The following is a 13,704-nucleotide window of genomic DNA, read 5'->3' as shown; positions in this document are numbered from 1 at the left end:
TGTGCTGTGCTGTGCTCCCTCCCACCTCCATCCACCTACCCTTCTCCTATGCCTAATTCTGTGATGCTGCCGATACTGGCTAAACGGAGACTTGTTCCCAGGATCGTCGCCCTACTTCTTCTGTTCCCGGTGGTGCTTGAGTGCTTGTTATTATGATTACACTTACAAATTCTAACTTTTTAAAGATAGAATTGCCAATGAGATTGCTCATCTCATTCACAACTCACGACTTGAAGTAGTAAAAGTAAGATCTAAATATACAAAGGTGGCATTATGACAAATGTACAAGGGAAAAGAAACCAGTTGGCTCTTCATATTATTGACAAATAGAAGAAACATATACATTATAAAGAAAAATTAGAATTTAAAAAAATTATATAAATTTCAATCACGCACTTTGAGTGCTTCTCACAGACAAGGTGGACTCTACAATTAATCAAAACGTCGAACCCTTTAATAGCCTCCACTGAAACCATAACTATCTTTCTTCGTTTTCCCCTTCTCCATCTCCTGTGTTTGTTGGCCCTCACTGCTTGATCCTGATGGATTTTGACCATATTCACTGGTTGCGGCACTGTATTGGCTGCTGCTGTATTCCTGGCTTCCAAGTGCCATTTTCCTAAACTTCTTCATGTCCTCATTATACTGACCTGAATCATAATCCGAACTGGTGTATGAACCGAAAAACCGGCTCTGCCCTGGTCTTACACCGTCACTCAATTCATCGATAGAGGCATCCCCCTCCAAGGCCCGGACAATCTAGTCAGTTTACAAAACGCGTTAGAAATTAGGTGAATCCAGAAAGAGAGCAAAATTTGGAGGAAGAAAAAAGATGGCGAAACTTATGTGTCTAGAATCCGCTTATTTAGAAGGTTGAAATGGATTTTTCTTCTAGCAAAGAACTAGGAAGTGTGGGATCATATTGCTTCCTTCTTTGACAAATTCAGTGCAGTATGTCTAGAAGAATATCAGGAGGAACTACTTCCTCACTAAGCTAGTGAACAAATTAGGCTGGTAGGAACTCTGAAGGAAGATCGTATCTCAACTCAAGAAAAGGCTTAACAAATGGAATTGCATCAATAATATCTTACTAGCGAAACAGAAAAAGAACCAACTTAGTTGTTGGCAGGTACCTGACTCATCCTTGGCCGACGCCGTGCAGAGTGGCGCACACAGGCAGCAGCACAAGCTATCATGGTTGCCATCTGATTGGTATTATAATTTCTTCCCAACTTTGGATCAACAAGGGCATCATAGTTGCCGTCCTCAAGAGCTCGAGTAAGCAGAGGTCTTGCCTGCAATCAAATGTTAGAGGTCAAATTAATTGCAAGTACTATTAAGTTAATAGAGGATGCACAGCATAGAAGTTTCATGGTCCTGATCCAAACTTTACCAAGAAAAGTATCCTTTAGATGGTTGATTAAGAAACAGTAAGTGCATGAACAAACAGTGACAGATTAAAGCCAAAGAACTATAAAAATTAAGATTTATAGGGGCACTGACCCAGTCAACCAAGCTATCATCCATATAAGATTGGGTTGAATCAACAGGTCGCCGCCCAGTAATTAGCTCAAGAAGCATAACTCCGAAAGAGAAGACATCCGATCTATCTGTGAGCTTGCCAGAAGCAGCGTATTCTGGTGCTAGATACCTACAGATACATACTTCTTATTAGACAGTAATCAAACCTCCAGATGGATGCAAATTGTTACAACATGTCTGTCATCTGTCCTTTTGATTAATGGGTTTCATTTATTAATGAAAATGTAATTGGCCAAAAGCAGCTTATCACCTTAATATCTGACCTGTATCATGTTTGACTTGTTTTAAAAAGACAATAGCACATTGACCAACTTATAAACTATGAGATCGACTTCTTTCAGAGATGTGCAGTGTGTACACTTGAAAATAATGAGTCCAACCCAGATGAAGCTATGTTTAAAAAGAGAGATCGAACTCACCCAAAAGTACCCATTACTCTGGTGGATATATGGGTGTTGTTATCAGAAGTAAACTTTGCAAGTCCAAAATCAGCAACCTGAAAATAACACAAGTTGGAAAAAAAAAATCAAACAATTAAATTGAAGTAATTGAAATATTTATGTAAAATGGCATGATATATTATAAAAAATATGTTAAATATTTGTTACTTAATTTGATGGAAGTAAAGTTTATTGAATAGAGAAGATATTTTCCTAATGCTAACCTCGATTTCAACACTAGACCTACTATTCAAATAAATTTCCATTACACAAGGATACAACTTTTATTAAAAGGTCTACCTATTGAAATAACTGATATCTACTGACAAGATTTACCAATTTTGCATTCACAAAAGTTACATAATGCAGCAAAATGAGAAAAGATAAAGAGTAACTACCAGGTTTGTTTGGATCGTGGCCATATCCAACTGATCCAGACCAACAAAAAGATAGTTCACAACAACAAAATTCCAAGAATGCGTAAGATTTTCAGAGAAATGTTGCACAAGTCAACATATACATCTTCAATTAGTCCTGTACTCCTATTAGATGTTAAATGTTCTAGGTATGATTAACTGTATGCAGGGATTGGCCATCATGTTTGAAAGATGAAGGAGCTGATCCAAGATATCAAGATCATAGATCCAATTAGTAATCCAAAAGTAAAAGCCACCAAGGAAAACATGATAATAATGAAGAATCACATGGTCTGACTGGGTCATTTTGGAGCAAGTCAATGAAGACTTGATCTAACATTTACATCTCCATCAGGTAATCACAACCTATAATTAATCTGTCTTCTATAATATAAAAGGTCAATTGACACTTATACAGATAAATAACCAAGGCTTGGTAGGTGTTCTCAATAGTTCAGAGAAGGCTTAATATCCAAGTCTGTTCTCCTTTGCCTACTCTTAAGATTAAGTCAAACAATTGTGCAGAGCAGCTGAGTCATTGACTTGACCCATTAATCATGCAGACAGATAATACACATCAATCGTAATACAAATCAGATCAAACTGGTTCAACCAGACTGATTGACCTAGTTATCATATTACTATATAATAGCAAATATTGACTTGACATTTTTTTAATCCATTTAAAAAATCTTCCATTTTATCTTACTTTCATATATCTCACGTAACTAGTTTTTCATATCAGCAAATGAACCAGGAATATAGTTTTGAATGATTTAAAAGAAGCATTTCTTGAAAAAGACAATAAATCAATAAAAGAGCTTACTATAGAATGAAAGAAGAATAACAAAGAAACATTTGACCTACCATTGCCTCGAATTTATAATCAAGAAGAATATTGGCTGCTTTTATATCACGATGAATAATCTTAGGATGGCCTGCCAACAAAAATAAATTTTAGTGAGAATGTCTGCCAATTTTTGTTTTGGGTAATTTCATAACCAATTTTTAGTTTTATGAGAAGTAGTTGAAGATATAAACTCACAATCCTCATGAATATAAGCCAACCCCTTTGCAGCGCCCAAAGCAATTTTTAATCTTGTAGACCACTCCATAACTGGCCGGCCTTTTCCTGAAACAAGGCAGAAAATCTTAGGGTGAAAAGAAAGGAAATTATAGATGGGTAAAATATGACAGCCCGCAAGAAAAAAAGGACAATAACTGAATTCCATTTAGCACTTATCTAATAAAGTTAATTTTGACAAAAAGGACTAGGAAATTTCCAGAGGGAACAATTCCCAAAAGGCTGGAATAAATCCGAGACGAAATTTCTAGATCAAAAAGAAAGGAGACTCCTTTCCTCTAGTACACCTCATTCTTGATAATCTGAGAATATAAATAGTAATAGAAGATGATGAGCAAATGTAGATGAGGAAATCGTCATAATTACCATGCAAATGGAACTCCAAGGTATTATTAGGAACAAATTCATAAACAAGTAGCCTCTTATCTCCAGAAATGCAATAGCCGACCAATGAAACCAGATGCTTGTGATGCACACGGCTAATGATTTCAACCTCTGCCTGGAATTCACGCTCACCCTGCCCACTTCCAGCTTTCAACTGTTTGATCGCAACTTCTTTGCCATTGGGGAGTATTCCTTTATGCACATAGCCAAAACCACCTTGTCCAAGCAGATTAGCATCAGAGAATCCATCAGTTGCCATCATCAATTCTTGGTACGTGAAGGTGCTCTTTGAGAAGCCGGCAGAAACACCAGGTGATGGTGACAGGTATGGCTCACCGCCAGAATAATTGGATTCAGAACCACCACTACTGCTTATCATAGGTGGAGGAGGAAGTGCAGGGGAAGGCTGCCCAGGAATTTTTACAATATGATCTGCTGGTGGGGGAACATTTTGCTGCCAATGCTGGTACTGTCCACCATATGCATCTACTGAAAACACCAAAACTTGATGAAAAAGAAAGAAAATCTATTGTACTACATGTTTCATCAATTAAACAAAGCTTGAAGTCTCTTCCCGGAAAAGGACTTCTTGATGTAAGCAGTATTTGAAAGCATGGACATTAACTCAATCAAAGTTGACACTTATATTATAGAATTTAATATCGTCAAGATCCACACATAATGAACACAGAATCTACACCTTTCAAAGAAGTCAATTGTGTAATAGTGAGAATCACCAGTTTACCATCTTAAGGTTGGAACTGACGCCGTAAACAGAAGAATGGTAATTTTCAACCTTTGTCTAGAAAGTGACAGTAATATCAGAAAACTTTTACTTACTTTGGGAACACCTACATAACTTAAACAGACACAAAACCTATAAGTACTTCAGGCATGTTCTAGATTTTATGGACAACCCAACGCGAGAAATTGCGGAAAAAAAAATGAAGTTTTCTTTCTTTCGGGAATGGTAATTGTAACTAGAGTTGAGAGCCTACCCTTTTGTGGTGGCGGCGGCGGAGGAGGATTACTGTACTGAAGCTGCGGTGGCGCGGGGCGCCTCTTCTTCCTCCAGCAGCAGAAACACAATATACTCGCCAGTAGAAGAATAACGATACCTCCAACCGTAGCACCCACGACCAGCGGTGTCGACACGGAGCTCCCCGACGACGACGACGGCGGCGGCGGCGGAGACAGGGCCTTCGGTGGCGGCGGGACGGACGGAGGGGGAGGCGGCGACGAGACCGAAGGCGTAGCCGGCGGAGGAGGGGAGGCCGAGGGGGTCGCGGGAGTCGGAGGTGACGCCGGTGGGGTCGCCGGCGGAGGAGGGGAAGTCGTAGGGGTCACGGGAGGAGGGGGAGACGTCGAAGGAGTCGCCGGAGGAGGAGGGGACGGCGAGGGGGTCGCCGGAGGAGGAGGGGACGGCGAAGGGGTCGCCGGAGGAGGGGGAGACGACGAAGGAGGGGTCGCCGGAGGAGGGGGAGAAGGCGAAGGGGTCGCCGGAGGAGGGGGAGACGACGATGGGGGGGTCGCCGGAGGAGGGGGAGACGGTGAAGGGGTTGACGGAGGAGGGGGAGGGGAGGAAGCCGGAGCAGGAGTTGACGGCGGCGGCGCTGAGGGAGACACCGGAGGAGGTGCGCCAGCCGGGGGCGCAGGCGGGGATGTCGGCGCCGGGGCGCCGTTCGGCGGAGATGACATCGGTGTTGGCTTCTTCCCTCCTCTGGTCTTCTTCTCCTTTTTTACTTCTTTCCTAAACAAGGCGGCTTTTTGGCAGCTATCCTTCTCTTTTCTTTAACAACTCTCCTCTCTCTCTCCCCCCCTCTTTTTCTACGACATAACGCGTAGTATGACTGGGATCACATCGGATTATTTAAAATTTTCTACGAATTTCGGAAAGAAATGGTCGATCTTCTAAGACCAAGTAAGTAATTACAAAGGGAAAGAGGAGGGCGAACGAACGTAGTGGCAGCGTGGAACCGAACCGAGGCATTTTCGTTGCATGGGACCCACGCGGTCCCCACCTGCGCTTCTGAGTTCTGATTCCTCATCACGTACCGTCAAGAATTCCGCCTCTCGTTAAGCCGCCCATATGGCTTCCCAGATAGACACGCCATATTCGTTCTCCTCTAAATTTTAATTAGATTATAACCGCTAAGTTTATTTTTTTTCCTCTCACTAATAATGTCAGTCATTTCCACCAGACTACCTAAACATGTCGAGATGTCCGCAAGCTTTACATTTCGTGCCTCCCACTTATTTTGATCTTGATTAATTCCATCATTTTAACTCGATATGTTTGTTATCACGATTGTGATTCTTATCCATGCTCGTGTCTGGAAAAGAAATATCTGCATCTGAACAATTAGCATGCTTATTTATACGGATTAAGGATTATTTTCGCTAAAGTAAAATGGCATCCAGCTCTATCTCTTGACCAAATCAACGAAATAAACAAGACTAAGTAAGGCCTAGGCGTTGTCTATTGGATTCGGTGGTGGTAACCACTCAATAAAATATAGTTTAAAAAAATCAAATCAGGTGTTGCTCCTCTTAAATTCTTTGGTTTATGCTAATCCAAAAAAGAGTGTTCTATTAGTGCCAGTAACCAGTTTGTCCTGTTAAGTATTGGATCAATAATATATAGTTAAGCTTCTAATGTGCCTCATCTCTAATTTTTTTTAATAAAAGAAGTAACTTTAATACCGTATTATTGTTTAATTAACTTAGTAGCTTAAACTATTACGTACATCATACCGAATAACTTTATGCATATAATATATGAGACTAATCATATGTTAGACAAAGGAACAAATTCACATTAACATATAAGTTAGAAAAATATACCAACCAATAATAACGAGCTCAAGTACTATGCACACGGCATAATAATTTAACTAAACCAATAATTTTTGTGCTAGTAGTAGTAGTAGTAGTATATATATATATATATATATATATATATAAAGAAATCTTCAGTGCAAAGAGATATTAATATAAGGCCTCACCATCTGTCTATTTCCAAAGTCTAAGAGGGATGGAAACAGCCACGCAAAGGCAAATGCCCAAGTAGATAGAGACAGCAAGGGATTGGAAGGAAAGCTATCTATCTAACTTCCATTAATCCGAAAGAATTTAAAAGTGAGACAGATGATACCAACTAAGTGTTGTTAATGAGCAGAGTAGATGCTTGTATTTAATAGGTCAAAGGGATATTATACTTTGGAGCTTATCAGAACCCCAGCTTTCACATCCTTGTAAAACTTTGATTTGAATTCAACTACCTCCATCTACTCCTTTGTTTAGCCTTGACTTTTGATCACCTAAGCATGTGTGGAGAAAGAACAGTTTGTAGTTTTTTAAGAATTGTTCAAATGTTTGTTACTTCTTATATTTCCTTTCATTTTCTTATCCAAGAAAGAAACCCCTTTCAATCATGTATATATATATATATATATATATGACTTATTTAATGATTAATTAATGTACGTACCTAAGAAACATAACGCTAACCTTTAGAGATGGAAACAATGAGTGCTTAGAGCTCCGACAACGCTAGGCAGCATGCGATTTACGTCGGAAAACTGAAGTGCATAAAGGTGGAGAAGAGCTTGCTAGCATACATCTACAATATCATACATAAGGTTACTTCCCACCTGGCCCAAGGTACTCCATCAGCCCAGCCCAGCCCAGCCCAGCCCAGCCCAGCCCAGCCCAGCCCAGCCCAGCCCAGCCCACTTAGGCTCGAGGTTGCCTCTTCCCAGTTCCCAACACACTGTTCATTCCTTCTTGCTCATGCTCTTCGTCTCTTGCACAACCAATGGCCAATCGCAATTAAATTTTCTCCTATCATTAACACTTAGGTGCATAAGAATTTCCTTCTTCTTAAACATGGAGGGAAACCACTCTATGGAACACATTTTCATGAATTTTCTAGTAGCCATGATCCAAGGATTTAACTCGCTCGACTATCTCCCATCTATGGAACCTAATGCCAGAATGGTTACTCATATCCAAATCGATCTGAATATAAAATTGGGTTAGATTTAATCCGATCAGTTCTCACCTCTAGCTAGGTAGGTTGGTGTGGAGGAAAGTTAGGTAGGTTGAGGGTTTGAGGAAGATGAACCCAAATTAATTGCTCTATGATTAATTTTAAATGCTAAAGATGAAGAAATTCCTCTAAGAAAATAAACGTCTGGAGTAAATTACCTAGCTGACGACGATTCAAATTATCTCATTTTTTTCATAGTCTAGATTCTAAGTATTCAAGCTATAGTCAATCGAATGATATGACTTAAATCAAACTGGCACGTGTGCTTCATCCCATAATCGATCATTAGCAATTATTCCATGTAATTAAGCATAAAGAAGATTTAGAATCATTGTAACTGGACTTTGCTCTCAACAATTGCAGCAAATGACATGCACATCTTGACCTTATCTAATGAAAAAGATATTAACTTAGGGACCGGTCTCAACTCAGAATTAGGAAACAAGAAGAGAGTGAATGTGATGAAATGATAGTTAACTAAAGTGACATTTATTTTAAGGCCAGTAAAAGTAGTAATTCAAGGGTCTATATGATAAACAATTTCTTAGTTCAAAAATCTATGGTAAAAAAATTAAAAATAAAATGTTCATACAGTGTATCTAAGAACAGTAATAGTTCGAAGGGCTAAGTTTTTATAAATACGACACACGTTATTTACCATTCTTATGTCAAATAATGAGATCACCTTTATCTATTTATCTAGCTAAATACTATCAACAGTCTCACAAATGTGATTTTTGACTATCCAATCTAAATAATTCGGATGCCAAATAAAGGTAACGCAAGGGCCAAATAAGTTCGCCAAGGAATAAGGTGTATCTGTTGCTTTGCCGTGACAAATTAGTTAACTGCTAATTTCATGCAAAAAGTAATGGGTGAACGTTGGAGATGGAGAAGAAAATACATTTGGTCCGTGCAGCACCTCCTCTTCCACACAAAGGCTTTGTTGGTCCGTGCAAAGACGAGTATGCTTACCTATTCACTGACGCTCATCAATGCTCCTTGGTAGCTATAAATATGGAGGAGCTCTTAATAGGGAAGACAACCATAAGTACAGTACACCCCCAACGTATACTTGGCCAACATTAAGCAAGCTCCCACGACAATGCTGTCATTTGCTCACTTGCTCCAATGGCTCACCTCTTCTCCCTTCCTCCTCACTCTCCCTCTCCTTCTCATCTGCTACTTCTTGTACTACCAAAACAACAAAGCCGTAGTTTCAAGAAACGGTAACGAATTACCTCTTCCTCCTTCTCCGCCAGGCCTACCGCTCATCGGGAACCTCCACCAGCTCGGGACGTTCCCTCACGTCTCGCTGCAATCGCTGTCTCACGAGTACGGACCTGTCATGCTCCTCCACATTGGTCGCTTACCTACTCTAATAATCTCATCAGCAGAGGCAGCACAAGAAGTCATGAAATCTAAAGACGCCAGCTTCGCCAGTAGGCCGCCGTCGCGCATCACTGACCGGCTCTTCTACAACTCCCGGGCGGTGGCGTTCTCTCCCTACGGGGAGTACTGGAGGCAGACGCGGCGCATAACGGTGCTACACATGCTAAACCCTAAAAGGGTGAAGGCCTTTAGCCCGGTGAGGGAAGAGGAGGTGGCCCTGTTGATGGAGAGGATACGCCAGTCAATGTCCACAGCCGGTTCGGTAAATCTGAGCGAGTTGTTGATCTCCCTTACGAATGATATCGTATGTCGAGCGACGTTCGGGTGCAAATTCTCCGAGGAGGAACATGGAAACAGAACCCATAGCTTGTTCAGGGAGATTGGGTACCTGTTGGAGATTATTTATATGGGGGAACTCAACCCGTGGTTGGGTTGGATAGATTGGGTGAGCGGGTTGGATAAGAGGGTGGATAAGTGTTCCAAAGAATTGGATAATTTCCTTAATAAAGTGGTAAAGGACCATATTGCCCGCGCGGAGAAATATGGATCCGATGATCGAGCGGAGAATACTGATGACTTCGTCGACGTTCTGCTATCCATCAACGCGAAGGATAAAGAAGCTACCGTCACCTTAAGCATCGACGATATCAAAGCAATCCTCCTGGTAATTAATTAAGTCTCTAGTTTAATTGTTCTAGATCCATCAGCTTAATAATTTTATATAAAATGAAAGAACCTGATCAGTTTAATTATCTAATTTCGATAACGCATGCATCAAATGAATTGGCTTTCAGGGAGCTAATTAATATATAACTATTGCATGCATGCATGCATGTTTGGCAGGACGTGCACACCGCAGGAACTGATACATCATACTCTACGATGGAATGGGCGATGGTGGAGCTCATCAAACATCCGGAAGAAATGAGAAGAGTACAAGAGGAAGTAAGAAGAGTACTGAGTGGATGCGATACGACAAAGGCGATCACCGAGGAGCACTTAAACAAAATGACCTACTTGAAGGCCGTGATCAAGGAGAGTCTCAGGCTGCACACACCAGTCCCATTACTGCTTCCAATGCAATCAATTGAGGACACCAAATTGCTAGGCTATAATGTTCCTGCCAACACTAGAGTTTTGATCAACGCATGGGCCATTGCAAGGGACCCAAACTACTGGGAGAGGCCTGAAGAATTCTGGCCTCAGAGGTTCGTGGATAGTCCTATTGATTACAAGGGACAGGACTTCCACTTCATACCGTTTGGGTCCGGCCGCAGAGGCTGCCCCGGGATGAATTTCGCGGAGAAGGTGGTCGAGCTAGCGCTTGCTAACTTGCTGTTTAATTTTAATTGGGAATTGCCTGATGGAAGGAAAGGAGACACACTGGATACCAACAATCAGTTTAGTGGAATGGCACCACACATCAAGCCTATGCTCACCCTGGTGGCTAAACCTTTTAATAATTAGTTATCAAAGCAGCTACCCCCCACCCTCAAGCAAATCCTGAGCATATACCTAAATCCTCCAAATACATGAGCCGGATCGGCTCAGGCTCCTTTACTACTAAACATGTCTGAGATATCCGCAAGCTTTACATTTACTCTATCAGTAAAAAAATATATTATATTATAATATATAAAATAATTTATAAATATTTAAATTACTTTTATCTTATTCATCTTCTTTTTTTCTTTCGTCTTCCCTCCGTTGAATAATCGCTTAAAAAATCAGCAACGAACTAATTAGATGATTGTTAGATGGAGATAAAGAGAGAAGGATTTAAAGGGAAGTGGCGGGGGGGGGGGCGCACGGTTATTTTTATATTAAAAAAAGATGACGCACAGACCAAACAAGTTGGCGAAGAAATAAGTTGGCAGTTTCAAGCGGAATTTACTTAATTCTTAATCCTGTCTGTATCTCAACTTGGTTTGATTGGAGAAATTTAATGACTTTAATGACCCGCACCACGTTAATTTCCATGTGTACTTCTAGGTCGAGTGAAAGAAGCCATTCATTTTGTGCAGGATTTGTCAAACTGAAAGCTTTGCAGGATGTTAACGTATCGTTTGTCTATTGCTTTGCCGTGACAAATTTAATGACTTTTGTTCATGTATATTTGCTTCTTGAAATGTTTCCGGCTCTCCAACATCATTAAGCATCACATACTCATTAGAAGAGTATTTTCTTGATGGTTGTGAGATCTTTATAAATTTTCTAACTTACGGTATCAGTGGAGATTGATCTTGAGAAGATTGCTCATATGATGAAGGGGGCAGAAACCTTTTTCTCTTTTTCTAAAGAAATTTTTCTATGGAGATGCCTTAAAGTTCAAACTCGTATGATAAGGAAAGAAAACTATCGATGCTAAATGGTAAGTGAATCGTCGTATGACATTTACTATTCTTTTAGTCAGGGAAATATCATTAATTGTAAGTTTGGCCAATATTTACTGCTCACTGATGTCGAACTTATTATTTAAGTGATTTTTTTTATGTGCCACTAATTTAAAATAAAATAGCATAATATCTTGGTTTTACTGTATTTACAAATATTGAAAAAAAAATTATATATGCCACACGTAATTACAGGTATTTTCAATATACTGATAAAAACTTAAAGATAATAAAAATGAGTCGACAATTAAAAATAAATGCTACTAATTTTAGATAGAATGATATTGTATAGTAGTTTTACTGACATTTATTATATATGAAATACAGACGGCGATTAAAAGTAAATATGAGGCCTTATTTATAAATAACAGTAAGAGATTTTATTCATAACGGAATCAAAATATAAGGTGTTTATTTTCATGATAAATATATCGAATTCTTTTTTAATTTGATTTGTTTCAACATTTTACAAATTAAGACAATATTTACCTAAATATTTGTAAAATATTGGGCTGACGAAAGTATCCACTTCACTAACCAGCTAATAGAGTACTTAAGTAATTTATCATTCATTATTTTTATAAAAAGTGGACCATCTATGAGAGAGGAATAAAAAATAGTTAAATATATTTTATCCGCTTCTACTTGTATCTAAAGTTATTTTATATTTGTATAATTTTTTATTCTAACTCGCAGTCTAGACTAAAGTAAAACGATTAGATTTATCGTCAAAATTAAGGTAGCTCTGTCTAAATTGCGAAAATGCCTCTTTATACTTTTTAGGCAAACTGATTAGTAAGAAGGGTAATTTGATAATTTTACTTATTTGCTATATTTTATATAAAGAATCATTTTAGTACTTTGTGTAATTTTTTTTAAAGAAAAATTGATCATACTATTCATTCAATCAAACAATTACAACTTGATACAAAAGGGAAAAAGAGAAATATGATAAAAATCCTAAGAACAAGCCTATCATTTGGCAAGATTATAGACCTTACACTAATAAGAATAAAGTATCAAGCACTCAATCATAATAAAAAAAGAGAGGAGATGGAGCAATGCTCTTGAAATAAGCTAACCATAGCAATAAGCTAACCGCGGTCACACTACAGATTTAACAGTATGAGTCTTAAAAATAAAACTTTCAACAAAGGAGAACCCCTAGATAGGAAATTCAGGCACTGATGGAGTTTATCGAAATCCACTTGAGAACTTCATTTAAGTAACATGTAAAAGTAAGAAAAAAAAAAAACAACAAAGAAAAAAGATAGCAAGGAGGATGAGAGTGCTAGATCTGTTGGTTAGTAGGATAAAAAATCTAACCGTCTCACTTTATCTAAGAACTAGTTTAATATAAAAAGTTATATAGGAGTAAAATTATTTTAGACATATGCCTATTTTGTTCTTATGACAAGAATATCTAGCTTTCACATATTTGCAAATGTGAATCCTCTTCTTTTCGAGTTATACTGGAAACCAAAACTTCACCTTATTACTTATTACTCTAATCTTTTTTAAAAAAAAAAAATTAAAATAGATATATTTCTTTCTTCCTTCTCCCACTTATATCAGGCAAAACTTCTGAAAGGAGGTGGTGATTCCCATATATGCCAAAAAAGAGGATAAAACGTGGGTGGTGACATGCAAAATGCATCTTTGTTGCTAATGTTAAACATATCCAACATGGATTAATAATTAAATGATAAGACATTGAAATGTGCCTTTCCTTAAACTTGAACAGCAAATCGAACAATCAAAGCAATCCTCCTGGTAATTAATTAAGTCTCTAGTTTAATTGTTCTAGATCCATCAGCTAAATAATTTTATATAAAATGAAAGAACCTAATCAGTTTAATTATCTAATTTCGATAACGCATGCATCAAATGAATTGGCTTTCAGGGAGTTAATTAATATATAGTAAACTTTGCTCACAAAATAGATACCCCTTTTGAGACCCAAATTCCATATAAAGTTTGTTACTTATATACCATACTAATA

General features: G+C 38.6%; 2 protein-coding genes across 3 annotated transcripts; one reads left to right on the top strand and one right to left on the bottom strand.

Annotated features, from left to right (window-relative positions):
• Positions 1-289: 289 nt before the first annotated feature.
• On the bottom strand, positions 290-5,786 carry LOC140768097 (proline-rich receptor-like protein kinase PERK15). Of its 2 annotated transcripts, none has more exons than XM_073108204.1 (8): positions 4,865-5,786; positions 3,849-4,352; positions 3,444-3,530; positions 3,266-3,336; positions 1,962-2,038; positions 1,504-1,651; positions 1,134-1,295; positions 290-759 (listed from the first exon to the last, which is right to left on the bottom strand). In XM_073108204.1, exons 1-8 carry the CDS (start codon positions 5,562-5,564, stop codon positions 454-456), a joined length of 2,055 nt encoding a protein of 684 aa, XP_072964305.1. In that variant the 5' UTR covers positions 5,565-5,786; the 3' UTR covers positions 290-453. The 2 variants fall into 2 exon arrangements, with proteins under 2 accessions (XP_072964305.1, XP_072964304.1); XM_073108203.1 differs by having other exon boundaries at positions 3,849-4,355; positions 4,865-5,785.
• A 3,194-nt stretch (positions 5,787-8,980) lies between these two features.
• LOC140769048 (cytochrome P450 736A117-like) lies at positions 8,981-10,987 on the top strand. The gene is made up of 2 exons (XM_073109583.1): positions 8,981-9,973; positions 10,153-10,987. Exons 1-2 carry the CDS (start codon positions 9,023-9,025, stop codon positions 10,774-10,776), a joined length of 1,575 nt encoding a protein of 524 aa, XP_072965684.1. The 5' UTR covers positions 8,981-9,022; the 3' UTR covers positions 10,777-10,987.
• Positions 10,988-13,704: the final 2,717 nt, after the last annotated feature.

Source organism: Typha angustifolia, chromosome 10, assembly GCF_048772165.1.
Source record: "Typha angustifolia cultivar Huaian chromosome 10, ASM4877216v1, whole genome shotgun sequence".
In the NCBI taxonomy this organism is placed as follows: Eukaryota; Viridiplantae; Streptophyta; class Magnoliopsida; order Poales; family Typhaceae; genus Typha; species Typha angustifolia.
Note: the sequence above shows the minus strand (reverse complement) of the source record. Positions and strands in the feature narration are given on the sequence as shown.

Coding starts and splice junctions, on each gene's coding strand:
- LOC140769048 (XM_073109583.1), top strand. CDS start 9,023: ATGCTGTCATTTGCTCACTTGCTCCAATGGCTCACCTCTTCTCCCTTC. Junction 9,974..10,152: donor ATATCAAAGCAATCCTCCTG/GTAATTAATTAA, acceptor CATGTTTGGCAG/GACGTGCACACCGCAGGAAC.
- LOC140768097 (XM_073108203.1), bottom strand. CDS start 5,564: ATGTCATCTCCGCCGAACGGCGCCCCGGCGCCGACATCCCCGCCTGCG. Junction 1,652..1,961: donor AGAGTAATGGGTACTTTTGG/GTGAGTTCGATC, acceptor ATGTATCTGTAG/GTATCTAGCACCAGAATACG. Junction 1,296..1,503: donor ATGATAGCTTGGTTGACTGG/GTCAGTGCCCCT, acceptor ATTTGATTGCAG/GCAAGACCTCTGCTTACTCG.